At 36.2% G+C, this 22776-nt stretch overlaps 2 protein-coding genes and 2 long non-coding RNA genes across 8 annotated transcripts; all 4 read right to left on the reverse strand.

Moving 5' to 3' along the window:
- Nucleotides 1-156: 156 nt before the first annotated feature.
- Nucleotides 157-1850, reverse strand: LOC125140336. The gene is made up of 3 exons (XR_007139643.1): nucleotides 1586-1850; nucleotides 1245-1311; nucleotides 157-1132 (listed from the first exon to the last, which is right to left on the reverse strand). It is a non-coding gene; the product is annotated as an uncharacterized LOC125140336 (long non-coding RNA).
- A 432-nt stretch (nucleotides 1851-2282) lies between these two features.
- On the reverse strand, nucleotides 2283-7249 carry LOC113650942. The gene is made up of 5 exons (XR_007139627.1): nucleotides 7174-7249; nucleotides 4435-4676; nucleotides 4156-4275; nucleotides 3910-4054; nucleotides 2283-3311 (listed from the first exon to the last, which is right to left on the reverse strand). It is a non-coding gene; the product is annotated as an uncharacterized LOC113650942 (long non-coding RNA).
- Nucleotides 7250-9163: 1914 nt separating this feature from the next.
- On the reverse strand, nucleotides 9164-16350 carry LOC113650933 (GTPase IMAP family member 8-like). 5 transcript variants are annotated; one of them, XM_047809385.1, is made up of 13 exons: nucleotides 15953-16350; nucleotides 14957-15010; nucleotides 14185-14883; nucleotides 13268-13909; nucleotides 12843-12893; nucleotides 12404-12459; nucleotides 11836-11900; nucleotides 11379-11581; nucleotides 10840-11081; nucleotides 10537-10659; nucleotides 10300-10444; nucleotides 10036-10071; nucleotides 9164-9864 (listed from the first exon to the last, which is right to left on the reverse strand). In XM_047809385.1, the coding sequence occupies exons 2-13, from the start codon at nucleotides 14979-14981 to the stop codon at nucleotides 9593-9595; spliced, it is 2559 nt and encodes an 852-aa protein (XP_047665341.1). In that variant the 5' UTR covers nucleotides 14982-15010; nucleotides 15953-16350; the 3' UTR covers nucleotides 9164-9592. The 5 variants fall into 5 exon arrangements, with proteins under 5 accessions (XP_047665341.1, XP_047665340.1, XP_047665339.1 ...); XM_047809384.1 differs by having other exon boundaries at nucleotides 11370-11581; nucleotides 14185-14880; nucleotides 15953-16349; XM_047809383.1 differs by having other exon boundaries at nucleotides 11370-11581; nucleotides 15953-16348.
- Nucleotides 16351-18098: 1748 nt separating this feature from the next.
- On the reverse strand, nucleotides 18099-20912 carry LOC113662924 (NACHT, LRR and PYD domains-containing protein 1a allele 5-like). The gene is made up of 6 exons (XM_047809443.1): nucleotides 20704-20912; nucleotides 20115-20356; nucleotides 19814-19936; nucleotides 19577-19721; nucleotides 19289-19339; nucleotides 18099-19107 (listed from the first exon to the last, which is right to left on the reverse strand). The coding sequence occupies exons 1-6, from the start codon at nucleotides 20855-20857 to the stop codon at nucleotides 18818-18820; spliced, it is 1005 nt and encodes a 334-aa protein (XP_047665399.1). The 5' UTR covers nucleotides 20858-20912; the 3' UTR covers nucleotides 18099-18817.
- Nucleotides 20913-22776: the final 1864 nt, after the last annotated feature.

A 22776-nucleotide genomic window follows, 5' to 3' on the forward strand; every position in this document is an offset into this window, starting at 1 on the left:
TTTAAGGATGGCCTCGTTTTTAAATTTTCCTGACGTTCCTGTAAAAAGTGTGGTCGAGGCAAGATGATGTTGACCACAAAAAAAAAACACAACCTTTGACACTTTCATTGTAACTTTGAACAAATGTTTTAAACTCATGGTATCTTAAGTATGTAACTTAGTGAACCAGCATTAATGTATTCAATGCTAGAGATTTAAGCACTTATGTACGTCGCTCTGGATAAGGGCGTGTGCCAAATGCTGTAAATGTAAATGTCGCAAGTCAGCATCATGCTCAGCTAATAGTGTTAACAATTCCTAGTAATTACCCCTCTAAATCTCTTTCTGACCCTCTCATTATGGATGCCGATCTCCCGTTTTCTCTGCTCGTCAAGTTGCAAATCCACACGACATTCACCAAAGTTTTTAAATGCACGACTGACATTATATGGCGCTCGGAGACTTGGTGTTTAAGAGCTGCCTTCGTGACACTGTTCAGACTGTCAAAGCCAGAATTATTCCATGTCCCTTTACTCGTTAAAAAGTAAGCACGGCCAACAAAATAACTTGCTGGGCCGGGCGTTTCTCTCGTAAAATTTGATAGAATTCAGCTTTTGCAGCTCGTACTGCTGAGTCGAGATATTTGTACACTTCTTTCATTTTGTCTTGGGATGTCCCGTGAGATGTCCCGCCTCCCAGTGGGCATTAGGGCAATAATGACCACAACCAACTTGTCAGCATTAGTACTCTAAGACCATGTGTATCATATGTTCTAACTAGATCCTTGTACCATAAAAAACTGATCCTAAAATGATCACCTGTTAAAGTTTTTTCAGCCTTTACTTTTTATTTTGTTATTAATTTTGATTTATACAGACATGCTACTAAAGAAGGCAAAAATGTTTATTTTTATTTATTTACTGTTCGAAAGAATAATAATAAGATAGTGAACATTCTGAATAATATAATAATATTCTGAACTACAAACCCCAATCCCTTTTAATAAAACAATAAAAAAAATCCTCTACAATAATCTGCATCCCCAGAATCAGAAGGAGAAGATGTTAAACAGGAGATGGAGGAGAGGCAGGAGATCCCAGCTCAGGGCAGCAAGTTTCAGCATGAGGACAGCCGTCAGTTTGAGTTCTCTGATCTACGAGGTCAGACAAAGGAGTTTGGGTGGAGGAAGTGCGAGTCATATTTGTTTTTTCTGCATTGATCTTATTGTACATTTTGCTTTTGATACAGTTTACTATCTCCATTACCAAAGGAACTCTCTGAATGATCAGTAGCTCAGCAGCACAATCCTCACCTCTGACAGACGGTGTATTGCTGCAGGATAAAAACACAGACTTTAAGTTACCTTGCTGTTTCTTGTAATAATTAGTAACTGAACATATAATTAATACAACATCATTGTAAACCTTTAATTCAGAAAACACAAACAGTTAAGATTTTAAAACATGTACAAAAGTGATTCAATATCTATTATATCATATCAACATATCAGTTACAATATTTAATTAATTAATGAGTGGAGATCATACTGATTTATAAATATTTGATCCCACTAAAATAATATGAATGCATTCATGAACAGACTTACACGTGTTTTCTAATGTCTTCTCTTTTCTTTGACACCTTCATCAACCTCTCTTTTGACCTCTCTTCCTCTGCTTTTTTCTGCTCCTCCACATTTTGCAATATCTCTGTCTATTTCCAAATGGCAGCCACTGTTTCCTGCCAGCATCTCATCAATCTTCTCCATCAGCTCTGAGACCTGAGAGACATTGTCTCTCTTTTTATTATTAAATACATGATATCTGTTCCCACATTTCTCTACCAGCCACTGCAGAGCCTGTCCTTCACTCTCAAAGTGTCTCTCTATGGTTGTGTCTCCAAGAGAGTCTATAAAGGTGAACATTAAACATGTAGTACAGATAGAGAACACACCTGTACAGCTGTAACTCAGATCATGTAACATAAAGGGTTTGGTGCTTGAACACAATTTGAATCTGTTATCAAATAAACAGAGATTATGGCCAGTTGATGCCTACCTGACTAAAAAGCAAATCAGGACGTATATCTTGATGTAAACGTGACACTTCCGCGAACAAACATTTTCTTGTTTTGTGTCAGTACCTTGTTGATTATGCTGATAAAGGTCTACCCTCTCATTCTACTGTAAAAGTTTATGGTGCAGTTTTGAATTCATCAGTGACTGAAAGAACAGATTTGTTAGATGAGGGTGTGGATGCTGTGAACATACAGAACCTTTCTTAAATGACAGGATTTTATGTTCTTTATTCTTTTTGTCAGATGGTATACTGAAGTACAGTTACAAGAATTTCATAAGTATCTAAAGCTTTTACTGAGGATTACATTAAGTTCATGCAACGAGTCAGTACTTGTAGTTTTAACCCTTCTTTTTAAAGACCTTTGATATTCGCCAAACGTCATTCACTATTGAGACTATTGAGTGACATCCTGACTGATGGCAGCATCTTACATAATCATTCAGTTGTGGGTGTTTGTTTGTTTGCCCACCTCTTTAGTTCATTTTTCAACTTTTGGCCACAACTGTATACCTCTTTTTCCTTTTAACTCCAATCAAACCATTTGCCATGAAAAAGACCCCGTCTCCCAGTGGGCATTAGGGCAATAATGACCACCACCAACTTGTCAGCATTAATACCCTAAGACCATGTGTATCATATGTTCTAACAAGATCCTTGTACCCTAAAAAACTGATCTTAAAATGATCACCTGTTAAAAGATTTTTCAGCCTTTATTTTTTATTTTGTTATTCATTTTGATTTATACAGACATACTACTAAAGAAGGCAATTTTTTTTATTGCAGTTATATTTTTTTTTAATTTATTTACTCTTTGAAAGAATAATAATAATATTCTGAACATTCTCAATAATATATTCTGAACTACAAACCCCAATCCCTTTTAATAAAACAATAAAAAAAATCCTCTACAATAATCTGGATCCCCAGAATCAGAAGGAGAAGATGTTAAACAGGAGATGGAGGAGAGGCAGGAGATCCCAGCTCAGGGCAGCAAGTTTCAGCATGAGGACAGCCGTCAGTTTGAGTTCCCTGATCCACGAGGTCAGACAAAGGTGTTTGGGTGGAGGAAGTGCGAGTCAGAGGCTCAGTAAGTTCAGGAGAGCAGAGCTGGTCCAAGAATTTAGAGAGTTCATGGGTCAGATGCCACAGCTGAAAGCGATGGTAAACAGTCCTAAATTCAGCTGGAACAGGCCTCATGTAGGTAAAAGTACGAGACAGCTGAATCATTCGACCTTCTGGATGCACTTGCTGAGTCTGAGGTTAGCAAGAATAGAAGAATAGCAAGAAAAGAAATGAGGAAATTTACTCATTGTAGCTGTAAATAAGGATTAATCCACAAGTCATCTGTCATGAAAGACTGAGTGACAAACGTGATAAGAGAAGGAAATAAAGCTCTCTTGAGCACATTTTTTAATAACTTTTTTTTAAGCTCTTCGCCGCTTGTCCTGCTGAGTCGAGATATATTTTGTCTTGGGATGTTTTTTCTGCATTGATCTTATTGTACATTTCATGTGTAATAATAATATTATTGGATATTAGACGGTCTACTATCTCCATTACTGAAGTAACTCTATGAATGAGGTCAGCTCTGTATTTATCCACAAAATCATCACGTAAAACACACAAACTAATTATTTGAAACATTAAACTCACTTTTTTGACAATCTACACATTACACTTTCAGAGCATCAGGATCCATTCAGTGCTCACACTAACTGGATTATTGTTCCATAGAAATCCAGTGTGAAACTTCCAGTGAGTAAAATGGTTCAGAAAGTCTTACCGGGTGAATCTTTACTGGTCGAAGCTCTACTTGTATCTGATGTTTCAGGTACTGAAAACATTTGGTTACCTGGAAGTAAGACATCACGAGGCTTCAACGCCACTTGGCCATTTTCTTCCAGAAGACTAAAGGTGACTTTATTGACCTCAGAATTGAGGAACACCTCTAATGTAGGCTGGTAGTTGGTACCGTAGTCACACTTAAACTTCTCCTCCTGAGTAAACATGTGATGGAGAGAATATTACAGAAGTCAACATGCTTCTTCAGAACTGACAAAGAGCTTTTTGTACAATGACATGATCAGTTTTACTTTACCTCTGGTTGGTGAATATAATCATAGTCGTCAGTTTTACAGCATGGCCTGTATGTATTACCAGGGATCAGCTGACATAAAAAGCTTGTTATTTATATGATGCCCTCATGTTTCCTCTGCACCTTTAAGGGCAAGAAAACAGTATATTATTACATCAAATTTAGCAAGATTATGTTTAAACAGTAAAATATCTTTTCAATGGATTTAAGGACAGAGTCAGGAATAAATATCACTAACATATAAAGTTAAAGATAATAAACATATGTATTAAAACAGATCACCTCTTCAACTGGGACATTCTCTGGCAACACATGGATGTTAAGTTTAGTCATACTTTGGTCATAGAACAGTTGGACCTGGGCTGTGATGGGATTCCCTTGGCCTAGACATTCCATTAGGAGACCAAAAAGTGATAGATGTTCAACTTTTTTTTTATCACATGTGTCTGTGATTTCGAAAAGCTGAAACATCTCCACACTTCCACCAGTCACATGAGCCGCAATCAATTTAAGCACATCTGTACCTGCAACACATCAACAACCAGAACAAGGCAGTGACATTATATTATTATAAAGTGATCAGAAAAACCTTGTTACTATTTTTACTGTTTATGTTTAATAGACACTTTACAAACTCATATACAGTGAGTTACTAAGTAACAATGAATTTATTTCTACAGTATAAGTCATAATTTTGAGAGTAATCCTGAAATATTCTGAGGTACCTGGTCATAAACACTCAACCTTGTTGTTCTTAGATACTTTTCACTTTGGCGTACAACAATGAACTGTAATGTGCAATATCTGTTTTAGTGAGAAAACAACAGCAATTCTTTGGCTCCTTAAGTAGGTTTTCAGACCAAATAAGACTGAAAGACTGACTGGAACCCTGTACCAAGACTTCATTTCCCTACACTGTCACAGCTTTCACTTTCTTCATTTATTACTAATTAATTATGAATAAAATGTGGCCACTGCAAATGATGCACAGGACCAACAAATACAATGGGGTTCTTTTATTCCCGAAAGCTAAGTGATATTATTCTTTTTAGATATTTGAGACAGAGAATGAGCCCTCCAAAAGGCTCACGAAATGAAAAACAGAAACAAAATTAACAGCTTTTCTCGGTTTACATCGTGACATACGAACCATATCATACACTACATGCTGCTTACAATCCATCAAACTGTTTACATGCTGTTTTGGACACACTGTCCAACATTTCAGGCATTTTGCACATATTGTACAGTATCTCAGCCATTTTGCACATACTATACAATATTACAGTCATTTGCTGTTTTTTTTGCACAGTTCTATATATTGTCCCAAGGACCTGCTGCTAAGAAACTGTGTTCATTCTAATGTTACTGCACGAAATATTGTTTGAACATTCAGTATTCACATACAGTATACACACTGGTCGGTCGGCGCTGTTTCTGTTTACTGTTTATTGTCTTTTGTGTATTGTATTTTTTGTACTTATTGTATTGTCTTGTAACTTTGTGTCTGCACTGTCTTCTGTCCTGCACTGTTTGCACCAGGTTGCACAGTTGCACTTTATGTGGCTGAGACTACTTACTGTACATGTCTTTAGCCCTGTCTTTGTTTTAGCACCATGATCCTGGAGAAACGTTGTCTCATTTCACTATGTACTGCAACAGCTATACTGTATATGGTTGCATGGGCGTAAATCCCGAGGATTGTTCCCCCCTCAAAAAAATGTATTTAAAAAAATATCGCACTCTCTATTATGAAAAATATATGTATGTATACCTAAATAATTGTCTAAGTAGAAAAAACCCCTCAAAAAATGCATTTAGAAACAGTTGAGTTCCCCCTCCCCTTCCTCACAGTGGTTTGACCCTCCCCCTCCCCTTCCTCACAGTGGTTTGACCCACTGCCTGCTTTCCCAGTACATCTCACCTACTCTGCACACACGAATCAGGTTTGTGGCTGCGGCTCAATTAATGTTCAACTCCATTAAGTAGGGGATTTTATTCACCTTAAATAAAGCGATTCTCTTTAATGTAGTTGATGCAGATTCATTCATAAATTAGTTGCGGCAAAAATGCTGATTACCGATGTAATTTTCCATGAATCTGCAATATTAGCGATTAAAATATGACTTATCTAGTTAACGTTAGCTTGTTTACTTGCTTGTTCCACAGTGCACTGTAACTAACACGCCAAAGCCGTTTCCCATGCATTGTTTTATTTAGGACGACTTGGCATAATGTTAACTTAACATTAACGGCCACAATTAGCATATTGTTTAGCTGTGCATTTACTAAATGAGCACTGTGCTACGTCCGAACTGACCTCACTGTATTTCTTTGTATAATCAATTTCTTTTTAAGTGTCTTAATTAATTTTAAATAAAATTTTAAACCTTTTTTAATTACTTGTTTTTATTGTTGTGATTATTTTTATGATAGTTTTACTTTCTTTATGTAAAGCACTTTGAATTACCATTGTGTATGAAATGTGCTACAGTATAAATAAACTTGCCTTGCAGTGTCATAGACTAGATAAAATGACTACAATAATAATGATAAAAGCAAAGTTTTTCACTGTGGGGACATATCTTTATAAGTACAATTTATTAAACTATTATTTGTGTCCCCCCCCCTTCAAAAATTGCTCATGAGAAATTGTATATTTATTGTCCCCCCCCCCCCCCTACTCTTAAATGAAATTTACGCCCATGTATGGTTGTAATGACAATAAAAGCTTCTTGACTTCACCTTCGATAAATCTTAGTGTATACGTTTCTGAGCTATGCTTGTTCTAATTTACCATTAAACAAATAACAAAATCAATAACCAAAATCATAAATGTAATAACAAATGTAATACAGTTTAGTAGTAAAATAAATAAAAGTAATACGTTTTAATATTAAAAGTAATACGGTAGTGGCAGTACTGTAAAAGAAAACACAACATGTTTCACAATCACACCACCTTAACCCTCAGACAAGATTCATATTTACATACATTTTAAACAAAATAGACATTACTCACTTCTGTGACCCGATAACCGGAACACAACACATGTATATCAGCACATGCAAAACTTTGCTTCTCCTGTCCGGCGTGCACCGAGATCGCGCAGGCGATGACGTCACACGCACGCACTTAAAGGGACCCGTTTTCTTTTTCTTTCTTTTTTTTTGTAATCTAATTTAAAAGAATCATAGAAATAAAGGACATAAATCACAATCTGGTTACAAGGGGGGGGGGGTCAACTTACGGGTCTCACAGTGTGGAAGGTGCAGGTGATGGACTGAACCTTTATGGCACTTGATACTATACAGAGGTCTTGCAAGTTCCATTTGGTTTAATCCATCCAAGACATGGCTGTCCCAGGACACTACCTTATACATCAGTTTGCCTTCCTCTTTCACCTCAAACACAAGGTCAGTGAATGTACACTTATTCAGTCCAAGGTGAAGGTGGAGAATCGTGGAGAACAGAAAACCCAGGTGAGAAACATATCAGCTGTACTTCAGCTGTCAAAATTTAGTTTGAATTCAGAAATGAACAAATCAGAACTTTGGTTTTATTGAAACCTACTCAACTAAAGTAGGTAATCTAACTTAAGTTCTGTAAGTGCTTTGATAAAGACAAAAGAAAATACACAGCTGGATAAATTTTACACTTTCAGATATTTGATAGATTTCCACACATGTACAAAAGTGTATTTACCTGGACGTGCCATCGTCATCCTCAGATATTTCATAACAACAATAAGTCCCTACAGAGGAGCCTGAGAGCTGTAAATATTACAGGAGACCAGGTGTGTATTTTATTACTTTAACACATTTAACTGATCAATCGAACATCTGAAAAACTGGATTATTATTTCAATAGATGAAGAGTGACAAATAAAATGGCCATTTATTTTTGAACTTTTATTTTTTTTTTTTATTTTTTTTTTTTTTAATTTAATTTTAATAGAGATTTTACTTCAATTCACCTGTAATTTTTTGCATAAATTTTTATTTCAACAAACAAATAGTTTGGCCTGTAGTTAGATTTATAGTTATTAGTCAGCCTTAGTCACTGTGTTCAATAAAACTGGAAGAATAAATAAAACACATTCATTCATTCATGTTGGAGAGAACACACACACACACACACACACACACACACACACACACACACACACACACACACACACACACAAAGCAGAGATAATCCAGCTACTGACCTGTGATGCTGTAAATGGAAAAATGTGGAAGCCGAACAAAAGTCTGCATAAAAACTGAGAGAATAATATTAAATTAATTTAATATTAATGTTTAAATACTTTATTTATTTTTAATTTGTAACTAAGCACAATCACAGTGTATGTTGACTCTCAGATTATTATTTCTTAAATACTTTACACTCCAATTCCACCTCACACTTTGTTAACAACTCGTCTGGACATCGGCTAAACGACACTTAGTAATGATCATGCACATGATCATGAATGTTACAGTGGATCACAGATGTTATTAAATTTATATATATATATATATATATATATATATACATAGAGATAGATATATATATATATTTTTTTTATATATATAGAGAGAGAGAGAGAGAGAGAGAGAGAGAGAGAGAGAGAGAGAGAGAGAGAGAGCAATTAAGCTGCAGCTTATATATAAACACTGGCAATTCATAGAATTTAGAAGAATTAACATTGAAATAACATTTTTAGAACCCAATTATGTTAAACACAAGGTTAAGTAAATTATTATTTCTACCTCTAATCAGTTATGGGATTCATTCATGCTCCTTTGATGTAATAACACTGATATTGTCTTTGGAAAAGGCTGAGGGAACCAAATGGCTGATTACATTCATAATAATGAGATACCAAGTCGTTACCTGCTTACAAGATCCTTGTACCATAAAACATTTATCCTAAATATTATCACCTGTTAAAGTTTTTCAGTCTTCATTTTTGATTGTTATTTATTTTGGGGCACTGGGATAAAAACAGACCCAAATACAGGATAGCTAAAATAAACTGGTTTATTAAATAAAAAAACACGAAACAGGGACAAGGACTCGACAAAACGTGACATGACAAGACGACATAGGACGAGGATTCTGTGCCGCCATAGGCAACGTGTCACGGGTTAAATACACCACACAATTAACACATCAGGAACAGGTGTGCAGAGGCAGGGATGAAGAGACAAGGGCGGGACAGACAAGTGACACAGAACATAAACAGAAGCATGTAGCCAAAGTCCGGGCAAATTTTGATTTATACAAACATGCTGATAAAGAAGGTAAAAAAACAGGTACTGTATCTGTAAGGGAAATGTGTAACACAAATGGCATTGATAATGAAATGATAGGAAAAAGGCCCCCAACAATGTCTTTACATGGGGCCCAAGGTCTACACCCCTGTGTGCATGTGATTCACTCTGTTAAACGTCCACTAATCCAGATCTGATCCCGAATCCAGATCTGTCACTAAATCGTGATGTTTCTCTCGTAGAATTTGAAAGAATTGAGCTTTCGCAGCTCGTCCTGCCGAGTTGAGATATCTGTACAGTTCTCTCATTTTGTCTTGGGATGTTGTCTTTGCATTGATCTTATTGTACATTTCATCAGTAATAATATACTTGGATATTAGACAGTCTACTATCTCCATTACTGAAGTAACTCTCTGAATGAGCTGGGATCTGAAATTATCCACAAAATCAGCGCCTAAAATACACACAAACAAATTTTTTGAAACATTAAACTCACTTTTTGATAATCTACACATTACACTTTCAGTGCATCAGGATCCATTCAGTGCTCACACTAACTGGATTATTGTTCCATTGAAATCCAGTGTGAAACTTCCAGTGAGTAAAATGGTTCAGAAAGTCTTACCGGGTGAATCGTTACTGGTTGAGACTCTACATCTACCTGATGTGACAAGACAGAAAATCATTAACATACACGTAGTGTATGCATTCATTCATCATCATTAACCAGTCATATACAACCTTTCACTAAATGTCTGATCCTTTCATTAAATGAATGGATGGATGGACAGATGAATAAATTAATGAAAGAGAGACAGACTTAGCCCTGCTAACCCACTGATACCAGCCTCTCATAAAAGTTTTTACCTTCATTTTGACATTTGGTTACCTGGAAGTAAGACAGTCCGAGGCTTCCACACCACCTGGTTGTCTTCATCCAAAATACTTAATGTGACTTTTTTAATGTCAGTATTAAGGATCACCTCAAATGTAGGGTGGTAGTTTGGGTCATAGTCACGATCAAACCTCTCCTCCTGAGTAAACAGGTGACATAAGGAGACAATATTACAGAAGACAACAATGAGCCAATAAACCTGTTGTACAATGACGAACAGTTTTCCGTTACCTCTGGTTGAGAAACATAATCACAGTCATCAGTTTTACAGCATGGCCTGTATGTTTTACGAGGGCTCAGTACACATTTGGAGCTTGTTGTAATGTATGTGAATCTTTGATGTTTTTTCTGCACCTATTTAATGTATTTAAACACATGTAATAAAAATATTATAAATATTTTATATTTTATGTTGTAACATGTGTATGTGTCTAACAGTAAAATATCTTTAGTGCACATAAGAACAGCATCAGGAATAAATAACATTAACATATAACTTTAAACATAATTACTACATATATTAAAGCAGATCACCTCTTCGACCGGGACATTCCGCTTCAACAGATGGATGTGAAGTTTACTCAGACTTTGCTCATATAACAAAAGAACTTGGGCTCTGATGGGATACGCTCTGTATAGCAATGGCTTTAAGAGACCAAAACATGAGAGGTGTTGAACTTCTATAATCACATGTGTGTCTGTTACTTCTACAGGCTGAATGATCTCCACATTTCCACCAGTCACATGAGCTGCAATCAATTTAACCTCATCTGTACCTGCAACACATCAACAACCAGAACAAGGCACTTTGGATAAGATGAACAAACACAGGTTTTATCTCACAGTAGCGGTTTATAGCAATGCTCTATATCAACTATAGGAATGTCACATTACATAATTATATAGTGAGAAAACCTTGTTACTATTGTTTTTGTTTAATAGACACTTTACAAACTCATATATAGTAAGATTCTTAAGTAGGTTTTCGGACGAAAAAAGACTGATTTTATTATGAATTAATTTATTATGAATAAAATATAAGCTTTAGTCAGAAATCAACTCACGGGTCTCACAGTGTGGAAAGTGCAGGCGATGGACTGAACTTCCATAGCACTTGATATTGTACAGAGGTCCTGCAGGCTCACTTTGGTCTAATCCATCCAAGACATGGCTGTCCCAGGACACTACTCTATACATCACTCTGCCTTCCAGCTCCATCTCAAACACAAGGTCAGTGAATGTACACTTATTCAGTCCAGGTTGAAGGTGGAGAGTCCTGGAGAACAGAAAACCCAGGTGAGAAACATATCAGCTGTACTTCAGCAGTCAGAATTTAGTTTGAATTCAGAAATGAACAAATCAGAACTTTAGTTTTGTTGAAACCTACTTAACTAAAAAGTTTTAGGTAACAAAATAAGTTAGTAAAGTTCTTTAAGTGCTTTGATAAAGACAAAAGAAAATCCACAGCTGGATAAATTTTACACTTTCAATATTTTATAGATTTTCACACATGTACAAAAGTGTATTTACCTGAACAACTCATTGTCATACTCAGATATTTCACAACCATAAGTCCCTACAGAGGAGCCTGAGAGCTGTAAACAAAACAGGAGACCAGGTGTGTATTTTTATTACTTCAACACATTTAACTGATCAGTCGAACATCTGAAAACACTGGATTATTTTTTGGATTTTTTCCAATAGTTGAAATTTTATTATTGAACTGATTTGCATTTTAATGCTGAGATTTTACTTCAATTTACCTGTAATTTTTGCATTATTCTTTTTATTCCAACAAACAAATAGTTTGGCCTGTAGTTAGTTAGATTTATAGTTATTAGTCAGCCTTAGTCACTGTGTTCAATAAAACTGGAAGAATAAATAAAACACATTTAATCATTCACTCATTAGTGCATGTTGGAGAGAAAAGGGTGTAAAGAGAGACCGTGTATGTGAAGTCAGTCTGTTACAAAGCACCATGAACACACACATACACACACACACACACACACACACACACACACACACACACACACACACACACACACACACACACACACAGAATCACAATTATGGGCAATGAAGCAAACCTACTGACCTGTTTTGGTATGAATGGATGATAGAATCTGGACATACGGGACTTCGAAAACCTGTCTAAAAACATTCATACAAAACATCAAATTATTTTCAGAGAGAAATCTTTCTTCCTTGTCAAGCGAACTCCAAAAGTGTTCTGGCTTTATATTAATTTAATAATCATATTTAAATACTTAATTTATTTTCAATTTCTAATACAGCACAATCAAAGTGTTTGTTGACGCTCAAATTTGTTGTTTGTTCATTATTTCTTAAATACTTTACACTCCAGTTCCACTTCACAATTTGTTAACAACTCGTCTGGACATCAGCTAAACGACACTTAGTAATGATCATGCACTTATAAATTAGTGTTACAGAAGATTACAGATGTTATTAGCAACACATCACACAACCAAGATTACATTCAACAGCGTAATAAAAAGTAAATGTAGATGTACCTGAGTGCATTTTATGCAAGACCTGGGTTGACCTACGGAGATCACGCAAAGCTGTTGAAAATATGCACAGAATTCAGTCAGCATTAATATGTGTGAACTAAATAAACAGTTCTTCTATTGAAAACTCAGTTGTTACTAAAGTTTAGTAACAATACATTAAATTTTACATTCCTCATGAACCTGGCTTATAGTCTGTATTGTGCAAACTATTTAAAATGATGTTTTTTAACGTACAAATTTCACTACATAATGTTCTCCACCTTCTGAGGAATGTTAAAATTTAACGGTTTTGAAATGGAAAAGAAAACACACTAAAATCTTTTTAGACTTAACCCACATTTAATGTGATATAATGACAAACAAAAGTCAAGTAGAAAACAAATAAAAATGCTTTAATAAAGAAAAAAATACTTTAAGCAACTCACTACGACTGTCACATGCTAAAGCTATAAAAGGTCCTCCTCCTCCTCCTATCAGTTGTAATATCTCTCTGTCCTGAAGACGGACTTCTTCTGCCACCATCTCCTCAATCTTCTCCAGCAGCTCTGAGACCTGAGAGACATCGTCTCTCTTTTTATTATTAAAAACATGATATCTGTTCCCACATTTCTCTACCAGCCACTGCAGAGCCTGTCCTTCACTCTCAATGTGTCTCTCTATGGTTGTGTCTCCCAGAGAGTCTCCAAAGGTGAACAGAACTATGGTGTGTCTCCAGACTGTAGAGCCGAGTAGATCTACGTATCTGACTAACTCTTTTCTCTCTTTTTTTGTAAATATAATGTCCAAGCGTATAACCAGCAGTACAGCGTGTGGACCTGGAGGACACATGGACACACTGGTCTGAATCTCCTGTTTGAGGAACTGCTTCACAGCTTTATCTCTCTGCCATCCTGGAGCTTCTACCACAGTGATCTTTCTCCCAGTTACATGACCTTGTCTCGTCACACACTGTGAAGATTGGTTGAACTTAATTTTTTCCTCGCCCAGGATGGTGTTTCCTGATGAACTTTTCCCTGCATTGCTGTAGCCCAGCAGCACAATCCTCACTTCCGACAGACGGTGTATTACTGCAGGATAAAAACACAGACTTTAAGTTACCTTGATGTTTCTTGTAATAATTAGTAACTGTACATATAATTAATAAAACATCATTGTACACCTTTAATTCAGAAAACATAAACAGTTAAGATTTTAAAACATGTACAAAAGTGAGTCAATGTCTATTATATCATATCAACATACCAGTTACAATATTTAATTAATTAATGAGTGGAGATCATACTGATTTATAAATGTTTGATCTCACTGAAAAAAATATGAATGCATTCATGCATGGACTTACACATGTGTTTTCTAATGTCTTCCCTTTTCTTTGACACCTTCATCAACCTCTCTTTTGACCTCTCTTCCTCTGCTTTTTTCTGCTCCTCCACATTTTGCAATATCTCTCTGTCTATTTCCAAATGGCAGCCACTGTTTCCTGCCACCATCTCCTCAATCTTCTCCAGCAGCTCTGAGACCTGAGAGACATCGTCTCTCTTTTTATTATTAAAAACATGATATCTGTTCCCACATTTCTCTACCAGACACTGCAGAGCCTGTGCTTCACTCTTAATGTGTCTCTCTATGGTTGTCTCTCCCAGAGAGTCTCCAAAGGTGAACAGAACTATGGTGTGACTCCAGACTGTCGGGCCGAGTAGATCTACGTATCTGACTAACTCTTTTCTCTCTTTTTTTGTAAATTTAATGTCCAAACGTATAACCAGCAGTACAGCGTGTGGACCTGGAGGACACTTGGACACACTGGTCTGAATCTCCTGTTTGAGGAACTGCTTCACAGCTTTATCTCTCTGCCATCCTGGAGCTTCTACCAGAGTGATCTTTCTCTCAGTTACATGACCTTGTCTCGTCACACACTGTGAAGTTTGGTTGAACTCAAATTTTTCCTCGCCCAGGATGGTGTTTCCTGATGAACTTTTCCCTGCATCTCTACAGCCCAGCAGCACAATCCTCACTTCTGAGGGACGATGCAGGTCACCTGCTGACAAAAAAAAACATATAATTAAAACATTTGATATGACAAATTACAAATCAACCACAATCTAAAAACTCACCAGAACTGGTGCTACTGCAGGCCATCGCTGACTACGTCTCTGTATCTTAAACCGCTGCAATAAAACAAACAAGCAAAAGTAAGTTTGTTTTTATCTTTCAACCACTGCTCATATTGGAATCCCCAAAAATTATTATACGCATGTTATATTCATTCATGTCATTCATTCATTCATTCATTCATTCATTCATTCATCTTCTACCACTTATCCGAACTTCTCGGGTCACAGGGAGCCTGTGCCTATCTCAGGCGTCATCGGGCATCGAGGCAGGATACACCCTGGACGGAGTGCCAACCCATCACAGGGCACACACACTCTCATTCACTCACACACACACACTACGGTCAATTTTCCAGAGATGCAAATCAACCTACCATGCATGTCTTTTGGACCGGGGGAGGAAACTGGAGTACCCGGAGGAAACCCCCAGAGGCACGGGGAGAACATGCAAACTCCACACACACAAGGCGGAGGTGGGAATCGAACCCCCAACCCTGGCAAACGTGCTAACCACTAAGCCACAGTGTCCCCCTGCATGTTAAATTTTTTATTATTTTTTTTATTTTCTTAGATTATTTACTCATATAATAGAGTACAGAGTCATGTTGTAATAGAGTACAGAGTCATGTTGTACAGAGGATGACTCACGGATATACCAGAACAGTTTGAAGACAATATTAGACGTGTCATGTCAAGTCACAGCATTACAATTATACAGCAGACTAAGAAATGAAGGAAAACAGAGAACGAATCGTTCAAACTGGTAGTTTAAACTAGATGTAAAAGATAGAAAATGGTCCAAAAACATTAAATTTATATCAAAATGTAATAAACCGACACCTGAATCGGATTCGATTCAAGACATTAAACTCAGTTCAGACAGAGAACACATCTGTACAGCTGTAAATCAGATCATGTAACATAAAGGTTTTGATGCTTGAGCACGATTTATATTTGTTATTAAATAAACAGAGATTATGGGCAGTTGATTCCTACCTGACTCTGTATCTGCTGAGAAAGTGACAGATTCTTCCAGTTTACTTTCTTCTTTAGACTTTATGCTGCAGGCGGTGGAGGTGAACCAAAGATTTATGTATTACTCAGTCAGGAAAATAAAGAATAAGAAGAAAATATCCGAGTCTGTGTGCATCAGAACCAACAGGTTGGGTCTGTATAATTCTGCTAAATAAAAAGTTGCGGGATAAAACGTCTTCCGGGGAAGTCCAGATTTCTCGCGCGCAAGTGCGCATGTGCGCAAAATTAGGACGTTTATTTGAATATAAACGTGACACTTCCGCGAACAAACATTTTCTTGTTTTGTTTCAATATCTTATTATCTTGATTATACTGATAAAAGTTCTAGCTGTTGTGGAAATGACAAGCAATCAGTTTAAACTACAGCTTTTTTTGTTGTTTGTTCTCCGACCTGTTCATTTGCACGTGACTTTGGTGCCATCTATCGGTCAGCTGTAGATTACAACACTTTAAACAATAGTTTTGGTATGCGGGAGGCCAGGGCGCAGGCAGAGCAATTTTCAGAGTCAATACTAAAAAATACCAAATACTAACAAACAGAAATACAAATATCGTCATTGTGTTAACTTATAAAAGTTAACACATTTGTTAGATTTTACAGTGTAGTAATGCCACTTGTGCATTATTTCTGGTTATGGAATTATGGAATGTGTGTAATGTGTTTTATTATAATTATGGAACGGAATCTTGAATATCTTTACAATTTTTTAAATGAACCTTATAATGAAGCCTATAGTTCCTGATTGACGCAGCGTATTATTCTTTCTGTTGACTTTATTTAATTGTGAAGTACACCGTAAACCAGAATGTTGAAATTAATAAATGTAATTAATTAGTATATACTTACATTTTGATTCATATAAATTGATAAATGTATTTAAATGACTAAATTGAAATCGATTAAATTCAATTCGGTAATTATGTTGCGGATAATTATGAAGGTGGTGTAAACTACCTGGAGAAATCTGGGATGTGTCCAAAAACAGGGTGTTTTTTTATGGTCCCTCAGGGAAAACCGTGTTTACCAAAAAAAAAAAAAAGTGTCATTTTTATGCTAAATCAAAAAAGGGATGGTAACAGAAATAAGGAGACATTGGCATGTAATGGGCTTTACTAATGCACACATTCAGCTCGGACTTGACATGTGCTGGTACTACTTTACTTTTGAGAAAAGTGGTAATATTTTTAGACGTGTCGCCCTTTTTCTTAGACCCCCCACAAATATGCCTTACCATCCTGTAAGTGCTCTTTTTGTGGCTCCCATGTTTGTATATTTTTTCACATGAGTTGCATTTAACGTAGCCGATACTGCTGTTGTCTCCTGCTGCAACAATTTCTGAGAACCGGTCCCAAACATTAGATTTTGCAGATCGACCTTCTTTTCTTCTGATTTTCTAAATTCCTGACCTTTATTTCTCTCACACTTCGTCTTCCATTTTATTTCTTTGTTTTATTGTTGTGGCTGTGGTTGGAGCTGCTTGGCGTTTTTGCGATGCGAAGCCAAAGATTTGGGGTCATCACGCAAGTTATGTTGCAACGTAGGCCTACTTATTGTGACCTTATCAAAGAACCACATAAAATATAAAAATATATATATTCCAAAATATTATAGGAAATTGCACGCAACATGTTTTTTATATTTTGTTTTTAATGACCCGCTCCAACCCATCCTGAAATAAAGTGACAATTTCTTTACCCGCCCTAAACCCTTATGAGCTGAGAACACATATTCTACCTGTTTAATTTCTTCAAGAAGATAGGTTTGTATAGTTTTTGTAAATGAAAAGATGCGTGAAAATGTATTTCCGGGGAATTCACCAACTTCATGCAATATGCACACATGTGAAAAATCATGAAGTTTATCAGTTTAATGTAATACATTTTATTTTACTGTAAAAGTCCATAGTGTAATTTTTAATCCACCCTTTCATCAGTGACCGAAAGAAGAGAAATTTGTTAGATGAGGGCTGTCAAAAGCCCCTAATGTTTTGAAGACTGAAAACAGTTTTACACCAATAAAATAAAGTACAAGACTTAATAATAACTGTCGACAAAATAATGAGATACTAAGTCGTTATTTTGAGAATTTATTTCATACTTATGTCACAATGATTATTTATTTATTTTGTTTATTTAAAAAGGTTTTAACCAACTGTATGAGAAATAGGCTTACGTAAAACAGTCAAGCCAAGAAATTCAACTTAGGAAAAAGACCCAGTGGGCATTAGGGCAATAATGACCACCACCAACTTGTCAGCATTAGTACCCTAAGACCATGTCTATCATATGTTCTAACAAGATCCTTGTACCATAAAAAAGGTCCTAAAATGATCACCTGTTAAAAGTTTTTCAGCCTTCTTTTTGATTTTGTTATTTATTTTGATTTTTTTTACAGACATGCTGCTAAAGAAGGCAATTTTTTTATTTCAGTTATAGATTTTTTTTTATTTATTTAATGTTTGAAATAATAATAATAATAATATTCTGAACTACAAACCCCAATGCCTTTTAATAAAACACAATAAAATAAATCCTCTACAATAATACTTGAGGAGCTCTGGATACAGAATCATGTATTGAGTATAGTGTTCAGTATAGAACAGGAGAAGACACTGTCGGTCCTGTAGAGCTGCTGTCCTGCAGAGTTTAGATCTAATACTGATAAAAACCTCACCTGTGTGTAGCCTTAGTAATCTTGAAGACTTTGCTAAACTCTACAAGACAACGTCTCTCCAGGACCAACACTTCCTATTAACATGCAAATAACATTTGTATGTCTTTACATGGGGCGCAAGAATCAAGTCTACACCCCTGTGTGCATGTGATTCACTCAGTTAAACGTCCACTAATAAGGACCGTATCCCGACTCCAGATCGTCACTAAATCGTGATGTTTCTCTAGAAGAATTTCATAGAATTGAGCTTTCGCAGCTTGTCCTGCCGAGTCGAGATATCTGAACAGTTCTCTCATTTTGTCTTGGGATGTTGCCTCTGTATTGATCTTATTGTACATTTCATGAGTAATAATATTCTTGGATATTACACGGTCTACTATCTCCATTACTGAAGGAACTCTCTGAATGAGCTGGGATCTGAAATTATCCACAAAATCAGCACCTAAAATACACACAAACTAATTATTATTTATTATTTGAAACATTAAACTCACTTTTTGACAATCTACACATTTCACTTTCAGAGCATCAGGATCCATTCAGTGCTCACACTAACTGGATTATTGTTCCATAGAAATCCAGTGTGAAACTTCCAGTGAGTAAAATGGTTCAGAAAGTCTTACCGGGTGAATCGTTACTGGTCGAAGCTCTACTTGTATCTGATGTTTCAGGTACTGAAAAAGAGCAGAACTCATTGATTCTTCATCATTAACCTGTCATATACAACCTTTCACTAAATGTCTGGAGAAATATCTCTATAAATACATGAATTTAGGATAAACTCTCCTAAAGATGCATGAATGGGTGGATCGATGGATGGATGGATGGACGGATGGATGGACTTAGCCCTGCTAACCCACTGATACCAGCCGCACGTAAAGTTTTTAATCCCCATTTTAACATTTGGTTACCTGTAAGAACGACAGTCCGAGGCTTCCACACCACCTGGGCTTCTTCATCCAAAATACTTAATGTGACTTGTTTAACATCAGTATTGAGGAACACCTCAAATGTAGGGTGGTAGTTTGGGTCATAGTCACGATCAAACTTCTCCTCCTGAGTAAAGAGGTGACATAAAGAGACAATATTACAGAAGACAACAATGAGCCAATAAACCTGTTGTACAATGACGAGCAGTTTTCCGTTACCTCTGGTTGAGAAACATAATCACAGTCATCAGTTTTACAGCATGTCCTGTATGTTTTACGAGGGCTCAGTACACATTTGGAGCTTGTTGTAATGTATGTGATTCTCTGATGTTTTTTCTGCACCTGTTGTTCCAAAAAAGTATTTAAACAAATGTAATAAAAATATTATAAATATTTTACATTTTGCAAAGTTTGTCCGACAGTAAAATATCTTTTCAGTGAACATAAGAACAGCGTCAGGAATAAAGATCACTAACATATAACTTTAAACATAATAACTACATATATTAAAGCAGATCACCTCTTCGACCGGGACATTCTGCTTCAACAGATGGATGTGAAGTTTACTCAGACTTTGCTCATATAACAACAGAACTTGGGCTCTGATGGGATACACTCTGTATAGCAATGGCTTTAAAACACCAAAACATGAGAGGTGTTGAACTTCTATGATCACATGTGTGTCTGTAACTTCTACAGGCTGAATGATCTCCACATTTCCACCAGTCACATGAGCGACAGTCAATTTAACCACATCTGTACCTGCAACACATCAACAACCAGAACAAGGCACTTTGGATTAGATGAACAAACACAGGTTTTATCTCACAGTAGCGGTTTATAGCAATGCTCTATATCAACTATAGGAATGTCACATTACATAATTATATAGTGAGAAAACCTTGTTACTATTTTTACTGTTTTTGTTTAATAGACACTTTACAAAATCATATATAGTAAGATTCTTAAGTAGGTTTTCGGACCAAATAAGACTGAAAGACTGACTGGAACCCTGTACCAAGACTTCATTTCACTACACTGTCACAGCTTTCACTTTCTTCATTTATTTCTTATTTAGTATAAATAAAAAGAGGCGAAAATCAACTTACGGGTCTCACAGTGTGGAAGGTGCAGGCAATGGATTGATCCTTTATGGCACTTGATACTGTACAGAGGTCCTGCAGGCTCAATTTGGTCTAATCCAAACAAGACATGGCTGTCCCAGGACACTACTTTATACATCAGACTGCCTTCAAGCTCCATCTCAAACACAAGGTCAGAGAATTTACACTTAAACTGTCCAGGCTGAAGGTGGAGAGTCCTGGAGAACAGAAAACCCAGGTGAGAAACATATCAGCTGTACTTCAGCAGTCGGAATTTAGTTTGAATTCAGAAAGGAACAAAATCAGAACTTTGGTTTTGTTGAAACTTACTTAACTAAAAAGTGGTAGGTAACAAAATAAGTTAGTAAAGTTTTTTTATGGGCTTTTATGAAGACAAAAGAAAATCCACAGCTGGATAAATTTTACACTTTCGGATATTTTATAGATTTCCACACACGTACAAAAGTGTATTTACCTGAACAACTCATGGTCATCCTCAGATATTTCACAACCATAAGTCCCTATAGAGGAGCCTGAGAGCTGTAAACAAAACAGGAGACCAGGTGTGTATTTTTATTACTTCAACACATTTAACTGATCAGTCGAACATCTGAAAAAACTGGATTATTATTTCAATAGGTGAAGAGTGACAAATAAAATGTCCATTTATTTTTGAACTGAATTTAATTTTGATAGAGATTTTACTTCAATTTACCTGTAATTTTTTGCATTACTTTTTATTTCAACAAACAAATAGTTTGGCCTGTAGTTAGTTAGATTTATAGTTATTAGTCAGCCTTAGTCACTGTGTTCAATAAAACTGGAAGAATAAATAAAACACATTCATTCATTCACTCATTAGTGCATGTTGGAGAGAAAAGGGTGTAAAGATAGAATGTGTATGTGAAGTCTGTTAAAAAGCACCATGAACACACACACACACACACACACACACACACACACACACACACACACACACACACACACACACACACACACACACACACACACACACACACAAAAACACACACACAGAATCACAATTATGGGCAATGAAATAGAGATAATCTACCTACTGACCTGTTCTGGTGAGATTGGATGATAGAGACTGGACATAGGGGCCTTTGGAAACCTGTCTAAAAATAAAAATAAAAAGGAAATGTAGATGTATCTGAGTGTATAGAATCCAAGACCTGGGTTGACTTATGGAGATCAATCTTTTGTGAAGCTGCTGAAAATATGCACAAAAGCAGAAGTCAGCATTCATGTGTGAACTAAATAAACAGTTCTTCTATTGAAAACTCAGTTGTTACTAAAGTTTAGTAACAATACATTAAATTTTACATTCCTCATGAACCTGGCTTATAGTCTGTATTGTAGAAACTATTTAAAACCATGTTTTTTAACCTACAAATTTCACTACATAATGTTCTCAAGCTCGCTTTCTGAGGAATGTTAAAATTTAAGGGTTTTGAAATGGAAAAGAAAACACACTAAAATCTTTTCAGATCTTACCCCAGATTTAATGTGATATAATGACAAACAAAGGTCAAGTAGAAAACAAATAAAAATGCTTTACTAAAGAAAAAAAATACTCTAAGCAACTCACCAAGCCTGGAACATGCTGTAGGTATAAAAAGTTTTCCACCTCCACTCTGTTCTTTCTTTGCTCTTCTCCCCGTATGTTGTTGAAGGTATTGTGATGCCCCTGTGTCCATTTCCAGAAGACAGCCTTTTCCTGCCTTCATCTCCTCAATTTCCTCCAGCAGCTCTGAGACCTGAGAGACATCGTCTCTCTTTTTATTATTAAATACATGATATCTGTTCCCACATTTCTCTACCAGCCACTGCAGAGCCTGTCCTTCACTCTCAATGTGTCTCTCTATGGTTGTGTGTCCCAGAGAGTCTCCAAAGGTGAACAGAACTATGGTGAGACTCCAGACTGTCGGGCCTGGAGGAAACATTTCATCTTTTCCCAGAGAAGCCCCGAGATTGCTCTGTTTACGGTTGCAAAAGGGTGGAAAATTTCCGATAAATTTCCAGAAGAGTAGTCTTGTGGAATATCATTAGAGTTTAAAA

The sequence above is a fragment of the Tachysurus fulvidraco genome, chromosome 26 (assembly GCF_022655615.1).
Source record: "Tachysurus fulvidraco isolate hzauxx_2018 chromosome 26, HZAU_PFXX_2.0, whole genome shotgun sequence".
Classification (NCBI taxonomy): Eukaryota; Metazoa; Chordata; class Actinopteri; order Siluriformes; family Bagridae; genus Tachysurus; species Tachysurus fulvidraco.

Bases quoted from the DNA above. Each gene is read 5' to 3' on its own strand.
- LOC113650933 (XM_047809383.1), bottom strand. From the start codon at position 14,981: ATGGCCTGCAGTAGCACCAGTTCTG. The intron at 12,894-13,267 runs GTGAGTTGCTTA...TATTTTCAACAG, and splicing joins TTTAGCATGTGACAGTCGTA to CTTTGCGTGATCTCCGTAGG. The intron at 10,072-10,299 runs GTAACCAAATGT...TTGTCACATCAG, and splicing joins TCGGACTGTCTTACTTCCAG to GTAGATGTAGAGTCTCAACC.
- LOC113662924 (XM_047809443.1), bottom strand. From the start codon at position 20,857: ATGGAGCTTGAAGGCAGTCTGATGTATAAAGTAGTGTCCTGGGACAGC. The intron at 20,357-20,703 runs GTAAGTTGATTT...GATGTGTTGCAG, and splicing joins CCTTCCACACTGTGAGACCC to GTACAGATGTGGTTAAATTG. The intron at 19,937-20,114 runs GTGATCTGCTTT...TTGGAACAACAG, and splicing joins AGAATGTCCCGGTCGAAGAG to GTGCAGAAAAAACATCAGAG.